General features: G+C 35.1%; 1 protein-coding gene across 2 annotated transcripts in view; it reads left to right on the forward strand.

Annotated features, from left to right (window-relative positions):
* The window catches only part of LOC150099340 (serine/threonine-protein phosphatase 2B catalytic subunit 2-like), a 273,967-nt gene that overhangs the window by 54,612 nt on the left and 192,086 nt on the right, over positions 1-27,269 (forward strand). For both annotated transcript variants that reach the window (XM_090404069.1, XM_090404070.1), the window contains exon 3: positions 8,434-8,558. In XM_090404069.1, coding sequence (XP_090260195.1) covers positions 8,434-8,558 — 125 coding nt within the window. The remainder of the gene's footprint in view (positions 1-8,433; positions 8,559-27,269) is intronic.

A 27,269-nucleotide genomic window follows, 5' to 3' on the forward strand; every position in this document is an offset into this window, starting at 1 on the left:
TGGAATTATGTAGTGCAAAACTTTTATACTGCCAGACTTAAAGCATTTTTGGTCAGATATCATCTACTCCAGTTGCCTTTTCACATTTCTGGTTTTTGGTGGCTTTTTCTACCTCAAGTATTGATGCATTCTTCTTGAAAATTTTCTACTATGGTTCTGTCATTGCTTGGTTTGTTTAACAGTATTTCAAAATAATTACTCTATACATCAAGGATATCCTTATCTTCAATTTTCATGTCATCATTGATTCCTTTTACAGTACTCTTTCCTCCATTTCTAAGTCTCCAGAACATTTTGCCACCTTCTGATATTTATTTTCCGTACTTTTACCAAAGTCTTCCCATGACTTTCGTTTAGCTACTTTTACACATACTTTAGTTCTCTTACATTCTTCTCTGTATTCTTTTAGGACATCTGCCAACTTATTTACTAGGAACTTTTGGTATGCTTTCTTCTTTTTCAGGACTGCTTCTTTAACTTCTTTTGTCCACCATGGTGTTTCTTATTTTCTTTTCTTGCAGACCACTTTACCACATACTTCCTTAGCTGAATCAGTCAGTGTCTTCTTCAGAGTTTGCCACTGACACTCCAAGATTTGGTCTTTGTTTTCAATTTGTTTCATTTTTTCTTCAATAATATTTGTATAATATTGTTATTAATATTTTTAATTATTTTAAAAACTTTCTTACATATGTAATATCCATTTTTATCCTGTTTAGTATACTAAGTAATGGTCACTTCCAATTTCAAATCCTCTGTACACTCTTGTATCCTTAACCAGCATGATGATGATATCACTATCAACAATGATACAGTCGATAAAGCTTTTATTTTTTGTGTCTTCTCTACATGTGAACTTGTGTTGTGCATATCTTTATGTTGAAACATGGTGTTAGTAATGACTAGTCCATGTCCTGAGCAGAAGGCCAGTAAATACTTACCATTATTATTAGCTTTGCCCTTCTCTCCAAATTTTCCTAAAATCTTCCTACATGCCTGGTAGTATTCATTTCCTACTCTGCTGTTCAGCTCTCCAACAAGGATCACTTTTTCCATTTTCTTTGTCAGCTGCCTGCTCTAAAATTTCCTCCACTTCTTGTTTAGAACCTTCTGTGGGACCATAGGCACAAATAAGTTTCATTGTCATTTCTCCATTTTAAAGTTTGTTCAAAAAAACTCTATTTGAAAATGCTTTCCAATCAAGAAGTTTATCTTCATGTTTAGTGTTGAATGCTATTGTTACTCCTTCCTTGATCGTTATTGCCAGATAATAACATTGTATACTTATTATTTAGTAAGATCTAATCTGTTTTTCTCTTCTTTGTTTCACTAATGCCAATTATGTCCATGTGGTAGTTTTCAAATTCTTCTGCAAGTTCAATTTTATTCTTCCTATTCTTTATTGTGATTTTATTCTTCCCATTCTAGTTATCTTCTATAATTCCTTTTTCTCTTTGCAGGTCATATACCAAGTGAATTTGTTACCAGCCATACCATCCTCATTCCAGAACTTAATACAAATCACATCTTAATTAACAACTGGGAGGTCTATTTCTCTATCTCAAGCTGACTATAAAACATTTTGCATTATCGACAATTGCTCAAAGTAGGAATCAGATACATAATCAAAAGCACACAAGTATATGAAGTTCCAGACCAAGCAGTAGAATATAATCTGTTTCTGCTACCTGATCTATTCTGTCTAGTTAATATGAAAAATATTCAGTAGATACTCTTGGTAGGTCTTACTTAACATTTGACAATGTCTGGCATCCTTTTCTGTTTCACATCCTCCATTAAATTGGGACAAGCAAAAGGCTTTTATCTTAGCTACCATACCAGGCATATCAGTCTCTTCTTGTATTTATCATTTTTGCTTAACATTTGCTGTAGCAAAATTTTGTACTTATGGTTTTCAAGATAATCAAGATATGGTTTGTGATTTCATGAACAATCCATATCTTGATAGAATGTGATAATAAACAGATATGGTGCCAGAGAGTCTCCCTGAAGAACTCCATTGGAAATGAGAAACTCTCATTTATCTCTCTAGTAACTAGAGAGATAAATGGTGGTATAGCTGTGTTATTGCTTTAATTATTTGCAAGAGTATGCCATAGATGTTCAAAACTCTCAGTTATCATGATAACTGAGAATTTTGAACCTCTATGAAGTTTAAGATTAAATGATGGTTTTTTTATCTTTTGCTTCTTCTAGTAGCTATCTACTGAATGTGTATTCAGTAGATAGCTACTAGAATACTCCTGCTTTTCAAGAACCATGCTTGATTTTTGAGCAGAAGAGGTGTTATATATGATTCAATTTAGAAGCTAATTATGGATTTGTAGAATGTAGCATGAATTCTCTGTAATTTTCTAGATTGTTTCAATTGCCTTTCTTAGATATTAGTATTATTAGATCTTCCTCCCTCCATTGGGATGGAACATTATAGATAAAGCTTTATTGTAGATATTTAAAAATTGTTTCCGAAGATCCTTTCTTCATGTTTCATAGCCTCTTAATGTATACCATCCAGACCTGGTACTTTCTCATTCTTTTGGGTTTTTATTGCAGCTTCATATTCTTATTGCAGTTTTGTTACATGCAATGGGAAGTTTTTTGAATTATTATTTTTTGCAAAACTTCTTATATGAAGTTCAATGGTTAATTCTTACAAACTAGAGGAGTACAGAATACTATGATAACACTACATGATTAAGTTTGTTATTTTAGTTTCCAAATTAGTCTGTTATTTGCCAGGACTCCAGTACTGTCAAATGCTACATTTTGATCTTCTTGAACTCTACTAACTTCGTCAATCCACATCGATCTTCTTCTTCTGGGATTTTCTTTCCTGCTATCAAATACCTCTTTTTATTATTATTTTCCTGACTTCCATGAAGTCATAAGACTCATCATGGGTGGTCATTGTTAGACAAGGAAATCTATTGTACCACTCATTAAACTCATCTACTGTTTGCACTTTTACTACTCCCTCAGGCAATGTGTTCTATACTCCTGCTACTTTTCATTCAGAAAACTTAATTCTTGTCCTCTTACTCACTACTTCCTTTTGTGACTTTCCAGGGATGGTCCTTTATTCTACCATATGAAAAATCTCCCCCATTGTCAATCCAGTAATAACTTTTCAATAGCTTAAATGATATCCCCCCCTTTTGTCTTTTCTTCACCAAACTTTGTGATTTGCATGCCTTCATTCTGTCCTTATATAATTTTTGTTATCCATTCCAGCTCCCTCTTGAAGGTTATTTCATCCCTTTTAAATTCTAATGACCAGATCTGAGCGTATGGAAATTCAGATGTGGTCTGATCAATGCTCTATCAGTGTAATCAACCATTTTATCTCCTGTTGCCAATATCCTCCTGAATATTGCAGCACTTCTCTGAATTGTCTTCACAACCCTTCCATATATCCTCTGAACTTCAGATTTCTGTCTACAATCATCTTGCTCACTTGCTTCCTCCATAATTTCAAAACCTTACATTTAGTTGCATTAAGCTGACATCCCTATTATTTGCCCACCTTTCCAACTTATTGACTTCTTTTCGAAGAGCCAAAACATCAGCACTATTACTAATAACCTTCCCAAGTTTCACATCATCTGCAAACAACTTTGTATCTCTCTGTAGTCCAGTGACATCATCATCATTGACGAGAGATTGAGCAGTAATGGTCGCAGTACTGAAATCTGTAGAACTCCACTTGTAGCCTTCCTGTTTTCTGATACTGCTCCCTTATATACAACTGTCTGATATCTATCAGAGAACCACTTACCATTTCAGTCTAGTAACTTGATATCTAAACTCGTATGCTGCAAGTTAAAAACCAACTTATGTGGCCTATTTTTCATGTCTTTGCAAAAAAAAAAAAAAAAAGTGACACTGTATACCTTACCCTCATCCACTGTTCTTGTTATTTTATTGTAAAAGGCAACTAGATTGTTAAAATAAGTGTCCCTTAACAAATTCATTTTGGTCTGCATAAATAATATTGTTCTCATTTGCCCAATTCTCTATATGAGTTCTTACCACGTCCTCCAAAATCTTAACCACAGATGCTGGCCTATAGTTTGTACCTCCATTCTATCACTACCCTTATTAAGTGGTAGTATCTTGCCCTCCTTCCATTTCCAGGAACTTTCCTCATTGTAAGACTTTGGTTAAACCCCAGGTTAATGGCACAATTTCCACAGCACATTCCCTTAAAACACCTGGTGAAATATCATCTAGTCCCCCTGCCTTACTGATATCTAGCCTACTCAGTATTCAGAATACATCTTCATTTACTTCTAATACTTCACACCTTCTTATCACTCTAGAAATAAATCCTGCTCTACCAGGATAGAACATTCTAATAAAGTGATTATTAAATATCTCAACTGTATAATTTGCCTTGTCATTCAAGTCTTAATCTCCATCTAGCAGGATATTCTGTCAACAGTTATTTTTCTTCCTGTTGGCCATATAGCAAAAAAAATTCCTTGGCGGTTCTCCTTGGTTGCAGTACTAGTCTCCCATATTCTAATTTTTCTCTTCTTACTATACTAATCACCTTCTTAGCCTGAACCTTATACTCCTCATGCATCTGTTCACCTTTCTCTTTATATGCCTTCCATAATCTTTTTTTCATCTGCAGTTCCTGATTAATAATTTTATTAATAATAATAATTTTCCTTTCTCTGTAGGTTCTTTTGAAAATGTAATTGTTGTTTTCATGTTTGTACCTATTTTTGTAATTTTCATCTTTTTATTGTCAATTTTTATACCCAACTTGTTATGGCAGTTATTCAATTTAGTAATAGTTCTTGGAGAGTTTAACTGTATTTATTTACAAGTATAACATCATTTGCTTAAGTGCTGAGCTGAATATTTCCAGTTTTGATATCAGGTTTAATGCCACTTCCTTTTATGATGAACTCCATATATTCATCTATAGAGATGAATAAAATTAGAATTATGGAGTACACTTGTCTTAGATCTGATTTTATATCAATCCATTTTCCTCTATCTCTGTCAAATTTGATTGCTAACTTACAGCTTAAGTACTGACTATGTATATATATTTTGAAGAAATTTAATGACTAAAAGCTGGGGGATAAAAAAAAATAGAAAAACTATTTATTATTTGAATGCACAACTAGTTTCGTCTTCATAGAAGACTTCATTGGGCACATAAAATAAAAAGAGAAATACAAAAATATACATTACAAGAGAACAAACAGCTATAAATTAACTTGCAAATGGATTGCTAACATTTAAAGGCATTCTGGATGCCATAGTATTATTGAGCACATTCATGTGGACATGATCTCACGTAGACTGAAGTCAGATAGCTGAGAAGTGACAGTCAGAGTGGTTATAGTTGAGGTTAGTATTAAAGTGGACCAGATTGAGAACAATTTCTGATGATTTAGTAATTCTTCTCTCATGCTCATCATAGTATCTGGAAATGTTTTCTGATTTGTTTCAGATCATCACTGGATAAGTGATAGAATCTTCATCATCAGGATTAACAGGATTATGGACATGATTAGATATAGTGCCGGCTCTAGTTCTGCCATATGTGATCTCTCTCAGATGTTCTTCTATAAACAACTCAGTGGATTTCTCCATCTGACCAAAATAGGGCACATTGCAGTTACACTGAAGACAGTACACTCATGGATACTTTAGGCTGTCATGTTTTGGTTTAGATGTATTGAGTAAGGAACAGTTTGATTAGAGGAGTAAAAGGAATTTTTTTTCAAAATGTGCCATATGGTCAAGTAAATCTGTTGCATCAAATACACACACAAATATATACATAGCAACCTAGGAGGTGCTTATCATTATTTTTATCTTTACTGTTTTCTCCTGATTTTCCTAAAACATTACCTGGTATTTATTTATATCTGATATTAATTTTCTGCTCGGCTGTTTTAAATCTCCAAAAACTTGTTTTTTCTTTTCCTGATATCAGCTGCTTTCTATAATGATTTAAAAAAAAAATTCTTCATCAACAGAACTTCTGTGTGAACCATTAGTTCAAATGTCATTGTCTAATTTCCCAATTTTTGAAATTTGACACATCAGTCTACTTGAAATTGCCTACCATTCAAGAATAATAAATTTAGTTTAATCCTTTATCCAAGTGTTTGCAAACAAAGTTTGCACCTGAAAGTATCTTCAGGACTGGGGTAAAGTGATACAACACTGGGCAACTCCTTGCAAAGGTGGAGCAAGCTACCAACACTCCTATCTCAGTATCTCCCATAATGCAAAACACATCTCCTTGTGGATATGTATAATGTTATGCATTAAGGTAATGTGCAAACTTTGTTTGCACACACTTGGATAAAGGATTAAACTAAATTTATTATAGTCTGACCAAGTGAAAAATAAACTTTCAATACCATTCAAGAAGTTTATCTCTGTATCGAATGCTGTGGTGCCACTTCCTTTCTCTGATCGCTGCTATCTGAATATAACATCTTATAATTATTATTTATAAGTAGTAACCTGTTATTTTGTCTTTTTTACCTTTGTAAACACTAGTTTTTTCATTGTAGTACTACTCCCTTCTGTTAGTTCTACTTTTCTTCCTTTAATACTTCTTCTATTGTTGGTACATATCTTCAGTTTTGCCAAGTTTGGATTTGTCCTGATAGCTGACTTTTTACTAATTACCACATTCTCTCCCTGACATAAATAGAGGTGTTGACAGCATCACCTAGCAGGATATTTTGTCATGTTGTACCATAATTTATTTTTTATTTTTATTTTTAAGCCAAATTGCAAGTCCAGGTGGTTTCCTGTCAATTAATACTCACCTTTTCATGGCACAAACCACGAAAAGGATTGAGCACTGAGTCAGAAGCACTGACTGGTTCTTCCCATTGCTAATAGCCTATGTTGAGGTCTTCACCTAGTTATGTGGCTTTCATCCTTAAGCAATCCTAAACATGTATATATGTTTATTATATAATTTTATTATATTATATATTATATAATAAACATGTATATTATTTACACCTTCAAATATTGACTTACTCACCTGTTATATTACTTATATAATCAAATGAAATAATAAACTGTTGAATATCACCAAATTATCAATGAAATTAGTCAAAAGACTTAATATCAGATTAATACCTGCATTTGAACTGTATTAGGTAATGTCGGTAACTGGTTGGATCTGTAATTTACATATAAAACATAACAGCTATTATTTTGCTTCATCCCTTTATCATGTTGATATCATCCAATAGAAACTGGCCAACACACACACACACACATACTGTATGTATGTACGTATATTTTCTGTATTGGTTGTAGAGAGATCGTTAATCTATCTGCCCAGAAAGAATACATCACTGTGTAGTTTCAAGTGATCAGTATTATGTCTATCTCCTACAGCTTAAGGTATATTCAAGTAAACTGACTTGCAGGGTGTATAATTTGATAAATTTTTCTTTTAGAAGTGAATTGAAGACTTAATGAAATCTGTTAATAAGGAAAACTCATCAGAAGATGGTATTTGCCATACAGTGGATGCTACCCATTAAGATGCATTTGTTTCTCAAAATTACACTTTTTTTATTTTAGTACCATGTTTAAAAAAGTCATTGATTTTGATAGCGTTTTCTAAAATGGAATAAAAAGTCGCCGTTCTTTCTGTTGCTTATGAATATATGTGTTGTACTAAATGTAACATATTGGCTTGTTATTGAACAATATTATTTGTAAAATATGTAAACAACATGGTTAATTATAAAAGATTAATTTTAGTAATGTTTTTTCAGTAAAGATATTATAATTGCATTTTGTCTTATGGTACAGTCAACTCTTGTTTATGTCTCCAGTGCAACTTTAGGTTGGCCAGGTAATCAAAATTTCAGGGTATATGATTAAGTATAACTCAAAATTCATCATTAAAAAAAAAAAAAAAAAAAATACAGTAAGTTAAAACTAAATTAAAAAAAATAATAAAAATACTGAATACTGCATAATTATTATTGTATTTAGGTGCTTATCATTTTTAAAATTTCTAAATTACAATATACACTTGATGTTGGACAGTGTAACATTTACACACTGCAAAATCAGACTACAGAAGTATTGACATTGTGCTTTGATTTTTTTTTTTTTTTTAAATAAAAAAAATTAAAAAAAACGTATAATATAAAAATCTGTAAGCATTACATTTGCTTTCAGAACATGTGAAAAAGCAAACAAACAAAAAAAAGACATAGGAAGGATCACTTGAAATGTTGGTCAATTAAATAAAATTATATGTATATTGAATTAGGAACAGTTTATTTGAGAATTCTGCATAATAAAAGGATAATAATAAAATGGAGAGATAATAAGAGTTTACTGTATCGTGTAATCCATGATAAAGATTTGTACAGTTTTACAAATATTATGTTACAGTGTGTGGAGATATACATGGCCAGTTTTATGACTTAATGAAGCTGTTTGAAGTTGGCGGACCTCCTGCATCCACAAAATATTTGTTTCTTGGAGATTATGTGGACAGAGGATATTTTAGCATAGAAGTAAGTGTCGATTCTCTTAGTGAGAATATGAAATGTTTTATATATAAGAAAAATTGCTAGTAACTACAGGTTCTGGCCATGACATAATTGCTATCATCAGAGATTTTATAGTGATATAAAAATTTAAATGCACAGTATCTGGTCAGAAGTAAATAGGCACCCCTATATTTGGTATAAATATAGTAGATTATAAAATATCATTGTCAGGAACTCTGACATGAAACGCGTCTCAAAGAATTTTCAGATATTTCATTGATGGACAGATTATTAAAAAAGATAGAAATCTGTCTAGAGTACTTGAAATTTCTATATTCAACTCAATAAACAAAATCTCTTGCCATAGTAAAACACTAATGTATAGCTAAGAAACATTAAAACAAATAGCAACTACTACTTGCTCAGAGTAGATTGCCTGGAGTTCTGTTAGACTGAACACAACTCCAGGTGCATCTTGTATGTATTTCTGGTTGTTTACAATCACATGATTCATTGAGTTATATCTATTTGCTTTGCATGCTGTAAGCATTTTTATGTTCCATTTACAAAGGGCTGTATCTTGAAAAACATGAGGTTTCCAGATCAATGTTCATTGGGACTTTTTTTGTTAGATTTGAGTTATAGAATATATTCCTTTAAAATCTACAGACAGTGTATCAATGACACAAACTCATTTCTCTATTCCTGATACTCTTGGTATGTATATGTTAGGGCTGAAGTCCAAAATCTGCCAGTTCACAAAATGGCTGGCCTCTTCACACATTGGCCAAACCAAACGGCCATCTGACATACTTGCCATAATTTCATTTCTTCAGGATTTGGCCAATCATGCCCAGCCCAGCTCTGAAATCAAGTTTTCTTGCACACCTTCCTGCAGCTGAATGTGTCTACACAAAAAATAGTTTTGATGATATGTTGAAAGATAAATGTGAGAACAATACACTATTTAAGAAAGAAAGTTCAAGTGAAGAAAGCTAAAGCCAAAATGAAGGATGCAGTATTGATTATCATCATTTAAGATGATGATACTGTCCTTTGTGGAAGAGAAAAGTTAATAGTTTCTGTCCATGAAGTTAATGCTACAATTTTGTATTGTGTACAATATATACTGTGGAATTGTTTGACATTCTCCGAGACGCTCACATTAATTATAAATTACAAGGTAAGTATAAAATTGTAACTGTCATATTGTAATAAGTACAAATATAGTATTATATTAAAGTAGTTCAACAAATTCATGTCACTTTGCATTTAAATTATTAATATCATTATTAATGATATTATTTTTCTTTTAGATGTTGATTACTGTACAAAATGCAAATAAAGCTCTTTCCAAAATATTTCAAAATACGATTATTAAAAAAAGCAACTTATTACTTTGGCCAACATCATCTGTCCATTACTAGAATTGGGTGGCCAGAGTATGAAATGATAAGAATAGATTTGACATGCTCCTTATTTTCAAACTTTGGCCAATGTGCAAAGTGGCCAGCCATTTCACGAACTGACTGAATTTTAGACTTTGGTCCTAACATGTATAAAACAGTGCATTGGCAGTATTTACATTAGTCTCCTACCTATATAGTGCTTTCCCCAGACTCCATAACACACTATACATCATCCCACCTCTCAAACTGCTATCCCACATGAGGCCATACCTGCTACCTTCCATCACCAGGTTCTCTGTTGCAACCCATCTCTTGTACACATTTCTCTTGTCTTAAATGATTCCATATATCAATGTATTCCAGATCTCTCCCTTTCTGTATATTCTTACTATCATGTCATTCATTCATTATTGCTGTTCTTCTCTGCCATAAGAATAAAAATGAGGAGTGGAGGAGAACTCCACTCCTCATTTTTATTCTTATGGCAAAAGAAATACAAAGCAGCTATAGGTCAATGTCTAGTCCAGAAAGCCAATCCAGGGTCTCATCCATCACCTCGTGGATGTCTTGGAGGTTACCATGAAATTGGTGCCATGGGTAGTCATTCACAATACGAGGTGGTATCAAAAGGTTTCGAGACTAAGTTTGTAACACGCCAACAGATGGTAGCACAATGCTGCACGCACAGTCACAGGGAGCACCTACCTTCATAAGTTAGTGTAAAATTCACTTTTGAAAAAACGTGAAATTCGAGGATCATTACCGGTGACGAAACTTGGGTGTACGGGTACGATCCCTGAGACGAAGCAAGTCTCCACAGTGGAAGAGCCCATCATCTCCACTACCGAAAAAGGCGAGGCAGGTCTGTAGCTCGACCAAGTGCATGCTCATCGTCTTTTTCGACATTCGCAGCATTGTGCATTGAGAATTTGTCCTCGGAGGCCAGATCGTCAATAGTGTGTTCTGCTGCCAAGTTTTAAGGCGTCTGAGGGAGGACATTCGGCGAAAGCAACCAGATCTGTGGTGCACGAAAAACTGGATGCTCCACGACGACAATGCACCATGTCACTGAGCTCTCCTCACATGTGAGTTTCTCGCCAGAAACAACATGATCTCACTTCCGCACCCACCCTACTCACCAGATTTGGCTCCTGCAGACTTCGTCCTCTTCTTGAAGATGAAGATCCAGCTAAAGATCACCGTTTTGCCACCATTGCAGAGATCCAGCACACGAATTGCAGAAGGTGCTTGACATGCTTCGAAAAGAAGACTTCCAGGACACATTCCACAAGCGGCAATTCCACAAGAATGCTGGGACCGCTGTATTGATATGCAAGGGGACTATTTTGAAGGTGATAGTGGGTAAACATAGATAAATAAAGTAATTTCTCGTAAACAGAGCTAGTTCTCGAAACTTTTTGATACCATCTCGTATGAATGATCGTCTGGGCTATGGGAAAACAGTCACAATAAGGGTGGTCTGACAGTTTCCATTTGTGTGGTAGGTCTGTCCTGGTTAGTTCTGATCCTGTTGATAGATGAACTCTTCCTAGGAAGAGCAAAGCCAGGCTGCGGAGTACAGCGATCTTTAACCAGGAAGAAGCTATTTCTTGGGAAATTGTTGGAACAGTGTTCTCTCCACATATCAGATGTTGATTGTAAGGCAGCTGAAGAGAGTTCATCCATGGACCAGAAAGGGTTTCTTGATTTTAGGCGAAGACTAGGTGGATTTTTGAGAGTCTAGTGCAGGGACCGGAGTAAGTTGCTAATTACTTCATTAAATTCTTTAATTGAGACTTGTCTTCTCTGTGTATTTGGTGGAGCAATGTTAGATGGGACAGCAGCCAGGGGAGAGGGGTGCTTCTCAGTGTCCCACTAATTGTGTGCATGTTAGAGTTTAGATGGGTGTCTATAATGTTAGTGTGTGCACTTCTTTCCCAGATGGGGGCACAGTATTCTGCTGCAGAGAATGCAAGGGCTAGTGCAGATGACCTTAGGACTTCCGCATCACAATCCCAGGTTGTTCTAGCAAGCATTGAAATGATATTATTTCTCTTTTTAATTTTGTTGGACAGGTTGGTGATGTGCCTTTTATGGGTTAGGCTCACTCCAAGGTATTTCGGGTGAGTATTGTTCTACCATTTTGCCGCAGAAAGAGAGGTTGAGGTGTCGATTTGCCTCTGAATTGTTTAGGTGGAATGCTATGGACATGGTTTTTGTTGGATTTGGCTTCAGGTACCACTGCTTGAAGTACTCTTCCAGGATGTTTAGGTCTGTGTTCAAGGTTGTTTCCAGGTTGGCAAAGGATTAGGTAGACTGGTGTAGGATCGCTAGGTCATCAGCATACATGTATTTACTTGAGCTGTTATGTGGTAAGTTGGACATGTAGATGTTAACGAGTAAAGGAGCTAACACAGAGCCCTGTGGGAGACCATTGTGGAGGAATTTGGGCCTGTTCTTTTTCCACCAATATGGACCCAGATCTTTCTGTTGGAGAGGATGGATTCAAAAAGCTGGAAAGTTTTTTTTGCCCCTTTTAATATTGCCTAGCTTTAGGAGGAGGCCCCCAATTCAGACTGTGTCATAAGCTAATATTAGGTCAATGAAAGTGACTCTGGATTTAAGTTTCCTCTGAAGCTTGCTTCAATCTGTGTTGTCAGGGCCAGGACCTGGTCACAGCAGTTTCTTCCCAGCCTGAAGTCAACTTGTTCAATCGAGAGTGCTCTTTCGATGAGTGGTGAAATTATTTTAAGGAAAATTCTTTCAAAGAGCTTAAAGGTAGAGCCAAGCAATCATAGATTCTTGACATTATTTGGATCTTTCCCTGGTTTGGGCACAGCAATTATTTTGGTTTCCCGCCATAGTTTTGGTAGTTCTCCAGTTGTTATAATTTTTGAGAATAGGGCAGCCAGCCATGTTTGATCTCGTTGGCTGAGATGTTTTAGAAACTCAGGGAGGAGATCATCCGCTTCTGCAGCCTTGCCATTCTTGATGAGTTTTAAGACTTCCTGTACCTTTTTCAGAGATACTGGGTGTACAAGTTCAGGAAACTCGAGGCCCATCTTCAGATTTTTTCTGATGGTAGATTGCATGGTTATTTTCCTGGTAGAGCTGGGATGTATCTTGGAGGTTTTCAGTAAATGATTAGTCATTTGGTCAGGAGTTATCTCTGATGGTTTGTATGCTATTGGTTCTGCTCCACCTAATTTTCTCAGAAGTGACCAGCTTTTCCGGATAGTTATGGTGAAGTCGAGTTCATGGATGGTTGAGAGCCATCTATCCTTTCTGTTTTTGTCGTGTGTTGCTATGAGCTCCTTAGCAACAGTCTGGTCTTCAGTTTCTTCATATTTGACTAAAAGTTCTCCAGTCATTATTATGATAATGACTCCTCTTTATCATGCCTAGATAACACAGTGCACCTGCTATCTTCCCTTTCACTCTTTCCACTACCTCATTTCTGATGCTGATCTCATCATAATCATTTCTTGATATATGCAGGTAGAGCCTGACTTACATAAGAGGTACATCCAAAAACTTTACATAACAGGGTTGCCAGATGAACACAACAGCTTATGGCCCAAATTTAAAGAAAATATGGCCAAAAATGGCCACTTTGGAAAAGTATTAGGCCAAAAATATGGCCAAAGATATAAAATGATTGAATTGTATGAATTAACATACCAACAATTAAGTGTGCATAAATTATGCCTATATATTCGATTACATATCATCAAAAATACTTTTAATTAAACTTAAAATACTTATAGTGAAACTCAGCTGTTAATTTGACAGCGCTTCCTCAAGATATTGAATATCTTGTTCTTCTTTTTCTGCAGTCGAGTCATAAAGGGTTTTGCTGTTGTGCATTTGTAGCATTTCGGGAGTACATTTAATGTTTTGGCAGCACATATTGTTATCACTTAAGAATGAACGGATTCTTACAATTGAATCCAGCAGTTTAATTTGCATCCTAACATCCATCTATCAAAACTAAACCCTGTTTCTGGGTTTAGTTTTGATAGATGTTACATAAGAACAAATTCGTTCAACTATTGTGTTACTTGCTGGCACAATAAGGCATGTTAGGGCATAATTCAACAGTTCTTTAAAATTATTGTGTTTGGATACTGCTTGCCAAAATTCTAAACACAATAATTTTAAAGAACTGTTGAATTATGCCCTATTAGGTTTGCTGGAACAAAACATTAAGCCTTTCGAACTCTTTAACAATGGGAGTAGCAAATACAAAGTAAAAATAATTCATCCTATCTTGTAACATCTCTTTTATCAACCATGCCTTATACCTTGTAGCCTACTTCACAACAGGTGAAGTAGGCAATTAATTCTTCCCAATTTAGCAGTATATTATTGAAGACTTTACCTCTCACTAACCACCTTGTCTTGGACAATTTCATAAATGGAAGGGATGCATCTCGTTCCTGGTCATCTTCAACTGCTGAATTCATCACTTTAAAAAGAGCCTTAAAATCTTCTCTTCTCATATTGCTATTTGAAAACCACAAAGGAATTTAAGTCAAAATGAATCCAACATTGGATGGCAGCTTTGAAAATGCATGCTGTATACAAATTGCTAGAGAGTGGCGAATGCACTTCATTTGAATACAGTTCGGGTTTTCATTTCTAATCCTAGTCCACAGGGAATTGTTACTTCCAACCATAGCACCATCACTAACAAACCCAATACAGTTCTTAAGAGTTTGATTATATGAAGCTAACACTTCTGAAATTTTATTAAATAAAATCTCCGCTGTTGTCTCTACAACAGGTATAAGACCCAAGGAAGCTGAGTGAATTTTATTTGTTTCATTGCAAAAAATCTAAGAACTATGCACAAATGCTTTTGTATTGCAATATCTGTAGATTCATCTACTAGCAATACATAATACATACTTTTTACCTTCTAAATCATGCTTCAGTTGCTCTTTCAATGAAGCAGCAATTACATTTTCTATAATTGCAATACATTTGGTTCTGTGCAGTTTAATGCCACCAAGAACACTATTTTGGCAATGTTTCTTAACTACATCACCTATGTGATCTACACCACGAATTGAGGAATGACATGCTATTGCAAGGCTAAGTTCTATTTCCTCTTGTTTTTCCTGGTCATTCATGGACGATTTGATAACTTTATCTAGAGTTGTTTGTGATGTACTGGGAGATTTATATTGGTGTTTCTTTGATTTTTCGTGAACGGATATGTTATCAAGTTTTGGCAGCATGTTAGTTTTGCGATGCATGCAATATGCATGTTGTCCATCATCAGAAGATTTCAGCCACAAATATTTTACTTCCCACTCTTTTTTATATTTTCTTCCACCTCTATTATCACTTTTGTACTTGGGCATTTTAAAGGGCTTGAAAAAAAACAAAATATCTCAATTCAGAAAATGAAGAAACAAAAAACAAATTATAGATAATAGTACTACAAAATTTGTAGTACAAATACTAATCTGGCACAGCAAACACCAATCTGGTAAAGGGAAAATAACAAAAATATAAGCAAGATAAAGATAGTCTATAAACGATATTAAAAAATTATTCATTAATTATACTAAAATCACTTAATTACCATTCTTATGAAATTGAACATATTACTTGCATATTGTTACAATGCGGGTAAAGTTTATGCAAAATATTCCAGTATGAAAGCTTATGAGATAGAACTATTACCAAAGAGCACCAAATGTCTGATATCACACAACGGAACAACACTTGCAACACAAAGTTTATGCCGTAACTAACTAGAGACAATCAAAACAGAAATGGACCCAAGCTGGTATGGCTGTTGCATACGTGTTTTATACGAGTACAAAACGAAGCTGCATCGTGTTTGGTGGTATTTATCAACAGAACTGGATCAAGTTTATAGCAACAATAGCAAGCGGGAGCTTTGTGTACTTGTTTTATACAAGTACAGAATGAAGCTCAAGCATGCTTGGTGTTATTGAAATCTTTGTAAAAATGGCCAAATTAGTGGCCACATTTGCATAAATAGCCAAACTGATTTTTTCGTAGCCCCAGAGTTCAAAATTGCCCATGAAATGGCCAATCTGACAACCCTGTTACATAACATGAATTTTATTTAAGTTGTATTTAAAATTAATCACACCCTATTGTTTATGTATATGGTAGTACCTTAACTTTTATTGATGCTTTTTATACCAAATTTGTTACAGCAGCTATTCAGTTTAATAAAAGAGATTTAGGAGTATAAGAAATGCCAGGTGATAATTTATGTCTATACACAAATGCCAGGAACATCAGGAACAAAGGAGTTAGTTCATTGCTTTATCAAACACATTGTGGCCTAAGATTGTTGGCATTAATGAAACCTAGCTTTAAGAGTCAGATGTTGTAACTGGGATCGAGTGTAAAAGAGTGTAGTATTTTTTGAATGATAGTAGAGATGGGAGGGGAGTACTAATGATATCAGATGACTTGAGTCCAGTTAGGATAGAAATGCATGAAAGCAATAATGGTAATAATGTTCCATATAGCAGTGAGTTTGAGGCTATCTGGAGTGAAGTAATGAAATATATGGTGGATGAAATACATGGTGGGATGTTGCTACAGACCTGGCAGTTCAATTACTCTAGACAGTGAAGTGCATCACCATCATAATCATTTCTTGATATATACAAGTAGAACCTAACTTACATAAGAGGTACATCCACAAACTTTACATAACATGAATTTTATTTAAGTTGTATTTAAAATTAATCACGCCCTATTGTTTACGTGCTTACATTATGTATATGGTAGTACCTTAACTTTTATTGATGCTTTTTATACCAAATTTGTTACAGCAGCTAAGTTTAATAAAAGAGACATTGATTGGGCAGAAGTTGCTTCATTCTTATCTCATGATAAGAATGAAGCAACATTTATTGATTATTGCAAGACAACTTTCTCAAGAGCATGTGAAAGAAGGAACTTGAAGTTAAAGAGTGTTAGATTTGATCATAGTGTCAAGGGTCTCAGTTAAGAATATGACTCCTGCCACCAGTTGGTGTGATAGTGCTCATGCCATACTTTTCTGGAGAGTAGCTAATTATATGGATATTCCAATTAGGACAGGTTACATGCTGAAGTATAAACCTGTAAATTATGACCAAATCAGGAGAATACTATCTTTGGTCCTATGTATCAGTTACGTAATTCGAAAGATATCCACATTGCATATGAATCTTTAAAAAAGTGCTTAATTGAAGCAGTATCTGAATGTATCTTTAGAGTTCGAAGAACAAATTGGGTGAGAGTGAAATGGATGTGCAACCTTATTAAGCAAGAGAGCCATTAGAAGAAGATGATGATATAGATGTAATATGACGAGAATAAGAGTGAAAGAAGTTAGGAAATATTAAAACACAGGCCAGTAAGTTATGAGTATTATACAAAAGCTAAGTTTGAGTTTGAAAAGAAATTGGCTATGCAGGCTAAAGGCAACTCAAAGAAATTTTATCATTATGTTATATGTGAAAGAAAGAAAGAAAGAATGTTGAAGAATAACTTTACCTAATTCAGACAGAGCCCTTGGGTCTGAAGTAGATCTGATTGTTTAGATAATGAGTGCTCACTTTTCTATCAACCTCGTGTGCACAATGCTACCACTGTTGGATGAAGAGATAGAGGTGCATGAACAGGAAGTTCATAAACTGGATAAGAATTTCACAGTAGGAGCATAGGGAATATCAATACATATATTACAGGAGTATTCAGCTGAACTGGCTAGGTCCTTGACATGTTTGCGTAATTAGAGTCTCTGCTCAGGAACAATCCCACAGGAATGGAAAAAATGTACGATAATCCCGTTGCATGAGCATGGTGCAAAAACTATCAGTATCTCTGGATTGATTGTGAAGATTTTCAAGAAGTTGGTAAGAGTTGCATGCAGCAATAGGACAAACAACTATACTTGGCAAGTAACAACATGGGTTTACTAAAGGGAGATCATGTTTTAGAAATTTACTCATATTTTATAACAGTGTCATGAGTTTGCAAACTTTGAATGGGCTTAGTTTGGGTAGAAATAAAGATTATTATGATATTTCAAAGAAAGCAAGTCAAAAATAACACCCACTTCAGTTCCAGCAAAATTGTATGAGAGTCCCTCATAAACAGTCGTCTGCAAAAAGTAAGTGTTCTTTCTGCAATCAGAAATAACACTTTCTTCAGTTTAAGCAAACTGTATGAGAGATGCTTATAGAGATTCGTCTGCTAGTAGATGTCAGAAATAAACAACTACTTCAGCATTAGCAAAACTCTGTGAATGACCCTTATAAAGAGTCATCTGTTTTTGCATTCTTTCCACTCCAAACACAAATACAAAGAGTGATTTAGCCATAAGAAAAATATCTCTTTAGAGTTGATATGCTATGATGCTGCTGGACTTTGCTAACATATTTGATAGAACAAATGTATGTACCTTTCAGGTATGTACCTGAATCTGCCCGATTTAAAGTGACCATTAGTCTACCCTAGAAATCAATCCTTGGACTATTGTTGTTCAATCTGTGCATTAATGACATTAGGAAGGATCTAATAGAAGATGTTCATTTGTTTGCTGATGATGCAAAGATATGCAGAAAAATCAGGGAATGCTTAGAATGATTTGAATAGGCTGGAAATGTGGACAAATGATAATAGCCGTCATTTCAATGTTAGTAAGTGTAAAGTTATGCAGTTTAGCATGGTGAGATTTTCACTAGCATATGATATTGGCAGGTTTATGATAGAAGAAACTGATGAGGCTAGAGATCTTGGAATTATAGTGAATAGGAATTCAAAGTTTTAAGGTCATTTTACAAAAATTGCAAATAACTCAGTTAATTACGATGTTGAAAAAACATCGACATGTAGGGATATGAGAATCATTTTGTCTTGTTACAAGTAATCGAGGTGCCTTGATAAGACACCTCGATTACTGTGTAGATTGGTCTGCTTGGTTTAGAGGGGATAAAAAAAAAACTTGAAAGGAATTATGAAATGTATGTTATTTAATGTTATATTGGGATTATGGAATATATGTCATGATGACAGCCTGAGATGGACTGCAAACCCTAGTAAATAGGAGAAAGAGTGGGGTCGGTGATATGGTAGAGGCCTGTAAACTTTTGAATGCATGTTATAGGATATTGCCTATGAAATTTTCCATTATATGGAAGGTGGGGAGAGAACACAGAGACATTCATGGAAGTTTACTTGCGGTCAAGAAAAGGATAAGGACTAGATTTTTCTCTCACAGAGCAGTGAGTGGAACAGTTTGCATCTTGAAGTAGTAATGTGAATGAGTTTAAGAGAAGGTATGACAGCCAGTTTGTATGGCATATAGTCTCCCTCGATGAGGCCTTGACTTTCTGGAGGTCTTATATAGTAATAATAATATGCACTTCTGACTTCATCAGTCTGCTTAGATCTTTTGTCTACATCTGTTTTTTTTTTCCTTTCTAGAATCAAAGACTTTTTTTGCTGATCTTTCTTCTTCCACTCTGTTTAAGTGACAATCATTGCTTTAGTCATTAGCTTTGTACACACATTCTTGAATGCTAATGACGTCAAGATCCTTCCTAATATCTTTAGTTTTAATTGTGATTTGGCTGTTGATGCCATCTGTTCACTCCCTTAATTTTTTTTCAACTCTCATATCTTCGGTCTTCTCTAGTTTTTGATCAACTTTTTTATTTTTAACTCAAACTCTCAGATTCACAAGTTAAAATTAGTTTGAACAATGAATTGTAATGAGCTTGTTTAATGTTTTGACTAATTTTTCTCTTTTGTTCCATATAAATTTATTCGTTTGACTTCCCATAACACCTTTTTCTTTGATTATCTCTTTTCATATTTAGTTTGCCATCTTCACTAAAATGCATGACTAAAATAGTTGAAATATGTTAATTTTACATGTTCCTGCCTATTTTCATAGTTTTTACCTGATTTTTATATTATATTTGTTATAAGGAATCCTGTACTGGATTTACCTAGTGAATTTACTTACTGAATTGTACTAGACTTACTTAGAAGTGTAATGTCATCTGCTTAAAATAAAGAGCTCAGATTAATATCTCCAATTTTGATATTACTTTTAATGCAACTTTTCTTCATAATGGGATCCACTTCAATAATGAACAGATAGGGTGGAACCTGGTCTTATATCATCGTATCTTTCTGTATCTTCTACATTACTAACTGCTGATTTACAATCATAGATTATGTATTATTTTGTATAATGCTCCATTTACAGCATGTAACTAGTTTGAACAGCTTTTCTCACTTGCACAGATCTGCAAAACTTAAGGTACAGATCATTATTTTCCTATGATTTCTCAACTGTTTATCTTAAAGGAGAAATCTGATTTCAACAAACCTAATTTATTAAATAGAGTTGTTGAAATCAGATTAGGGCCTCAGCCCAGCTTGTTCTTACCCAAATTTCTGGTTTCTTTCCTCTTGAGTATGCTTGCATAGATACTAGCTGGAGCACCCTTTTTTTGTAGATGGGTATGAGAACTCATACCCAAAAATCATCTAGAATTCAGCCTCTTACCAAGCCTTTTGAATTATGCAGTGCAGTCACTGTAAAATAAAAAACCTTTATACCTCCAATTTTAGCATTACTGGTTGAATATTGCCACTTTTCATATTTCTATCAGATTTTAGGGAAAAACAACGTATATTAAAATATTAATAAAAAAAATTGAATTAATACTTCCTATATTTCGGTAATGTTACATTACTATTTTCAGGGAACATAAAAATAATATGTGCACGCAGGCATGGATTCTCCTCTCTCTCCACCCCTAGCCAACTTCTTTATGGAGACCTTTGAAGAAAAAGCCTTAAACTCGGCTCCACTTAAACCTACTGTTTGGTTACGTTATGTAGATGATGTGTTTGCTATTTGGCTGTATGGCTTGGATACACCACAACTTCTTAACATACTTAAACAATCAACACCCCAGGAATCCAGTTTACCTTGGAAAAGGAAAACGATAACAATCTTCCTTTCCTAGATACTCTGATTACATGCCAGCCTGATGGATCCCTGGCTTTCTCTGTTTACAGAAAACCAACCCATACAGGAAGATACATTCACAAGCAATCCCCCCCCACACACACACAACAATTTGTGGTATTAAAAACCCTATATAACAGGGCAAAATTAATCAGTTCAGATAACAGTACCCTAACTATACTGAACTTTACCATATTCTTAACACCTTTGTAGCCAATGGCTACAACCCCCAAAATAATCCAAAAAATATTAAAACCAATTAACCCACAATCCTCCCCTCCTCCCTCCCTCCATAACAGAGATTACTCTAAATCTATCACCATTCTTTATATCCAGGGCTTCTGAAAAGCTAACAAAAATCCTAAAAAAAATATGACCTGACAACTTGTTACAAACCATATAAAAATTGGCATCTCTTATCCTCGCCACCAAAGACCAACCACTTCCCCTAGACCTACCCGGAGTATACCAGGTCCTTTGTAGTTGCAAACTGTCCTACTATGGCCAAACAAGCAGGACAGCTAATATCAGGATATCTGAACATAAGGACTATATCTGGTTCCTCCATTACAACCACTCAGGATTTGCTGACCATGCTTTGGACACCCGCCACAAAATACGCTGGATGAAGGCCACTTTACTACACTGTAGTAAGTATAAATATGAAAGATTATTCCTGGAATCAGCCTCAGATCTAAAAAAAAAACTCCCCAAACCTCAACAAATTTGAATGCATGAGACTGTCCCAAATATTAGAAGCTTACATTCTAAGAACAACAGCCCAACAGCCAAGACAACCCAATTTAGCCCACTAGGGGGCATCTTTAGGACTCTAGGACTGAACTTCAGTTGTTTTTTTCAGCCCTGCTTAATGTTAGTGCCTGCATGCACATATCATTATTTTTATGTTCCCTGAAGATGGTAATGTAACATTAATGAAATATAGGAAGTATTAATTAAAGTTTTTAATTAATATTTCAGTATACGTTGTCTTTCCCTAAAATCTGACAGTTATGAATGGATTACCAATGTATAAGTTTAGCTACAAGAATTTTCATATTTCTAATGGACTTTTCTATCTCAAGTATTAATATTTGAACTTCAGATTGCATTCCTCTTGGATATTTTCTACTACTGTTCTGTCACTGCTTGTTTCATTTAATACACTTTCAGTTACTCCAACATTCAGAATCTCTCTCTCTCCTCTGTTTTTATGTTACGTTTCTTTCATTTCTATGCTTTTTTCAGTTCCAGAACATTTTGCCAATCTCCTGATCTTTATCTTCTATATTCTTCATGTTGGAGGCTTAATGGATTGTATACAGCACTCAAAAAGGATTAAAACAGAATTTAATTCTTTCTGTATTTTGTCTCAGTCAATGAGACATCTTCAGGGATTACAAAAAAACTAATGTAACATATATACAAATAACAAACCATACTAAGCCCAACCACGTGGGTGACACTAAAGTCCTAACTAGGTGGAGCGCTCTCTAAGGGCAGTTGTAGGTGGCCTGGAATGTAGGGTGGGACCTCTGGTAATAAGCTTTTTCCAAATTTTAGGAAGCTTAATGCAACCATATTTATAAAGATTTGTTTGATTCCTGAGAGCTGCATGAGATCCTCTGGGTTGTATCCAAGACATGGTCAGCCAGGCCTGACTGACCATAGTCGTGGTTGCAGATGTATGACTTATGTTCCTCCAGGCGAATAGTAGCTGTTCTGCCTGCCTGTCCAAAGTAAGCCAGTTTACAGGAACAGGGTACTTTATAGACTCCAGGCACTGAGAGAGGAGGGAGCTGATCTTTTATAGAGCGGATAAGGGTAGCAAGTTTGCGGTTGGGCTTAAATGCTGTGTGTAGGTTGTACTTTTTTAAAATCTTGGCTGTGCCATGGATGTAGCTCCTTACAATCGGAACTCTTCGCTGTACTTAACTCTGAACTTTGGTCTATTCTCTCTGGCATCTCGGAAGCTTCCGCACAGAAAGAATTTCAAAAAAATAAAAAATAAACATATCAAGAAATTTAACAACCTTTGTAAAGCCAAGCCGCAACTGCAAATTCAAACATTCCAGACAGTAGTTAACTTATTGTCCAAAAGGCTCAACGACGATGCCTTCAGTGCCCTAAGCCTTGCCCACAATTTTGCGTTCGCTCTGAAAGAAGTACTGGTGCTTAATGTGACGTTCAATGTCGAACGCGGGATCTGTCGCTTATCTCCAGAGATGGCAAATAACATCAGACTTGACATCGCCAACATCCTCATCCAGTCTTCGCCTCCAAAAAGTAATTTATCGTCCGTCCGACACACTACTCTCATGAAATTATGAAAAGAAAAAAGTCTCGTCATCACCAGAGCTGATAAGGGTAATGCCACAGTCGTTGTTAATGCCACGGAATACAATCGAAAAATGGAGATTATCCTCCGAGATCGCTCTATATCTACACCCCACTAGAACACGACCCCACAAAAACACAAGTTAAAAAACTTACTTTAAAAAAAGTGTCTTCCTGGCCTCCAGAAATCACGAAAACACTCAAACTTTTCTGTTTGAAGACCTTACAACTGAGCTTGACCACATACACAATACTTTCCTTTCCAATGGTTACAGCAATCACAGTATCAAAAAAATAATCAGTTCCTCCCCCATTCCCCGGTCTTCTCTTCAGAAAGAGTTTAGAAATGCTGTCACCATGCCCTACATCCATGGCACATCTGAAAAAATAGCCAAGATTTTAAAAAAGTACAACCTACACACAGCATTTAAGCCCCCCCCCCCACCGCAAACTTGCTACCCTTATCCGCTCTACAAAAGATCAGCTCCCTCCTCTCTCAGTGCCTGGAGTCTGTAAAGTACCCTGACTTCTATAAAGTATCAGGCTTATAAAGTATCAGACTTATGTTCCTCCAGGCTATCCGCCTGGAGGAACTTAAGTCATACATCTGCAACCACGACTATGGTCAGTCAGGCCTGGCTGACCATGTCTTGGATACAACCCACAGGATCTCATGGAAAAAAACCACCATGCTCCACCACTGCAAATTCAAAAAAGAGAGACTATTCTTAGAATCAGCAGCAGCTCTCAGGAATCAACCAAATCTTAACAAATATGGTTGCATTAAGCTTCCTAAGATTTGGGAAACGCTTATCACCAGAGGTCCCACTTTACATTCCAGGCCACCTACAACTGCTCTTAGAGGCCGCTCTATATAGGACTTTAGTGTCACCCATGTGGGGGCTTAGTATTGTTTGTTATTTGTATATATGTTACATTAGTTTTTTTGTAATCCCTGAAGATGTCTCATTCACTGAGACGAAATGTAGGAAGAATTAAATTCTGTTTTAATCCTTTCTGAGTGCTGTATGCAATCCATTATGTCTTCAACATGATGTCCTCACAGCACTTAAGCCTCTACACATGGCTTCTATATTCTTATTAAGGTTTTTCTATGACTTGTGTAATATTTTTACACATAGTTTAGCTTTCTTCCATTTCTCCTACAATCCCCTCCCTCATCTCTTTCTCTCTCAAGTTGTATCTGATTTACATGCTGGAAATAGACTCCTCCTAATTTTCCATGAGGACTCTTTATCTTTTTTTTTTCAGTCCACCATGAAGTTCTGATTTTTCTATCCTTGCAAAACAGCTTCTTCACGTACCGTCGGGCTTAATCATTGTTCTTCAGCAACTGCCATTGAGTCTGCATGGTTTGGTTGAGTAACAGTACTTCCAGTCATTACTATTTAATTTTTCTCTTAAGGTGTACCTTCACAAAATGCAAAAGCACCTAGTAGATTTCTTTCATCCATTTATATATATATATATATATATATATATATATATATATATATATATAAAAGCTTCATTATCCTGATGAATTTTAGCAAAATTCAGGATCTTTATTAAAATTTGTGGAGGCTTCTTAATAATATTCATTTAAAATCAGACTGTTTTTAAGTGCAAAATTAGGCAGGTTCAAACCAATACAGTAATATATTTTACAAATGACAGATGATAAACTGTTAAGGGAAAAATAGATCTAGATTAATTTCAACATGTTATATGTTGGCAACTACATTGCTAGAACAGAATTAGTTTTAACCTTAGTGTGTGTGTTGATCTGTACTTCTTGTATATGTTAATCTCACTTTTGCCTAAAAAGGTTTTGTGACTACTTTGTGCTGTGCATTCCATACCTTGCTGGATGCTAAACAGAAATAATTTCCATAATGTGCAGCATGCTGTAGAATTATTTGAAAAGTATCAATGTAATGCCAAAACTTATTTAATAAAGTAATTTACTCTTATATTTTGTGTGTGGATGTTGCACACCCACTTCATCACAGAGAACACCTAAGCACAAAGCATCACTTTAGAATAAAACCATTAGATATTGAAGCTAGTAAAAAACTAACTTAAAATTTTGGTATGCCATTTTGGTATTCATTCCCATGACATGTGTTGTAGAGAAATGGGAGGGGGAAGGTATTGTGCAAGACATTGGTTAAACTTGGATTTGGTCATTGTAATGAAGATTTTAAATATTTTTAAGAGCAGCACAGGACTTAAACAAGAATCTTTCAAAGTATTGAATGACTAGTTGAAATGACTTGTAAATGACAATTAAAATGATCTTAGTATCTCAGCTTTTCATTAGTCTGATCAAATAATATAACTTGCTAAGAGCGTGATACATCATATACGCTCCTTGTTGTGCTAATGAAGGTAGTTGGTCTTTAAAGGAGGTGGAAAAATAAGTTTTGTAGAATATTTACAAGTTCTATTATTTAAGATTCTTGTCTTTTTTTTTTTCCCTCCAAAGTAGGTTTTTGCAAAGAATGCAAAGGAGAAAGGTTCTCAAGGTGTTTCACTAGATTAGGTCTACATTCCATTTTTGAAAATGTATTTGTTTATTATTACGTGACACCAGAGGAGTCCAAAGACTCATCGAGGGAAGGCACCTACTCCACAATTCTCTGCCTTTACCACTCAGTCCACCAATCACATCTTCTCCACCAATGCCATCAACTGTCCAACAACACCACTAGTATTTTCACAGACAATTACAAACATCCATTCCCATGGCAAGATTTGAACCCATAGCCTTATGGCTGGAGAGTGGATGCACTAACCACTTGGCCAACCAGGCTAGCATCATCAAATTATTACATTATATCAAATATTTCCCAATTTTGTTATCCACGCAAATCACCATATGCTTTCTTAGCCAAGTTGTTTTCTTCAGATTTTGCCATTTTGGTATCTAAGATTTGCAAGACGTTTCCAGCCTTTCCCTAATAATACTCCTTCACGGGAGGCACCAATTTGTGGTGAACGAGACATTCCAGACATTCCACATTCTCTCCTTTTCATATTCTTTGCTCTACTTCCCCCAGGTTTTCTCACCCCCCCCCCCAAAAAAAAAAGTTGCAGTTTGACTTGGGCATTTACCCAATGGAATAACTGCACTTTGTCTTGTATCACAGTGTAGTTTTTTGGAAAAATCCCCTAAACTATGCACTCAGAAGAAGTGATGTTTTCTTTAGTTTTTAAAAACTCAAATTGGCTTCTTGTAGTGAAATTGTCCTTTAATTTAATCAACCGTCTCTTGAAATCAGTCAAAACTCCTTGATAGTTTTCATCACAGTGACAAGTTTACTTTAGTCAGTTAACATCCATTGTCTCTCTCTCTCTCTTTATGTAGCTTCCTCAGTGAGAGGGTGCAGCACCATGTCCTTCCAGTTTTCTCTGTTGGTGGCTTTCCTTTTTGTTTCTGCATAGCTATGTGATCCTGTCCATGATCCTATATTTTCAAACCATGTCTTTCGTTTTTTACCTCTCAATCATTTTTCCATAATTTTTCCTTCTAAAACTGTTAGTATCCTCTGTCCTGCTGAACCTCTCAATACCTGCCAATCTCATCTTTCTGACACCCATTGCCATAATTAATTTCGGTCAACATCTTATCCCCATTACAAATTTTTCTATGATGTCAACTCTCAGGGCATTTTGGCAATGTGAAAGAATACAAACTTTCTTTGGTGTCACAAATAATCATCTTAATGACATAATTTATAAGACTTCTATTATTGCTTTTAAAATTATAAATAATTATAAAATTATTTATAATTTTATTATTGTCAAAATTAGTTTCACATTCTGATGTATCGTGTGCACACATACAGAATGAGTACCACTAGCACCAGATATCATGTGGTTTTTCTATCTTAGTGCTGCAAATTTAGAAAAATCTATTCTTATATGTGAGTATGTTTCTTTGAACTTTAG

The sequence above is a fragment of the Typopeltis vanoorti genome, chromosome 14 (assembly GCF_054136105.1).
Source record: "Typopeltis vanoorti isolate ZY-2024b chromosome 14, IOZ_Tvanoo_1.0, whole genome shotgun sequence".
Lineage (NCBI taxonomy): Eukaryota > Metazoa > Arthropoda > Arachnida > Uropygi > Thelyphonidae > Typopeltis > Typopeltis vanoorti.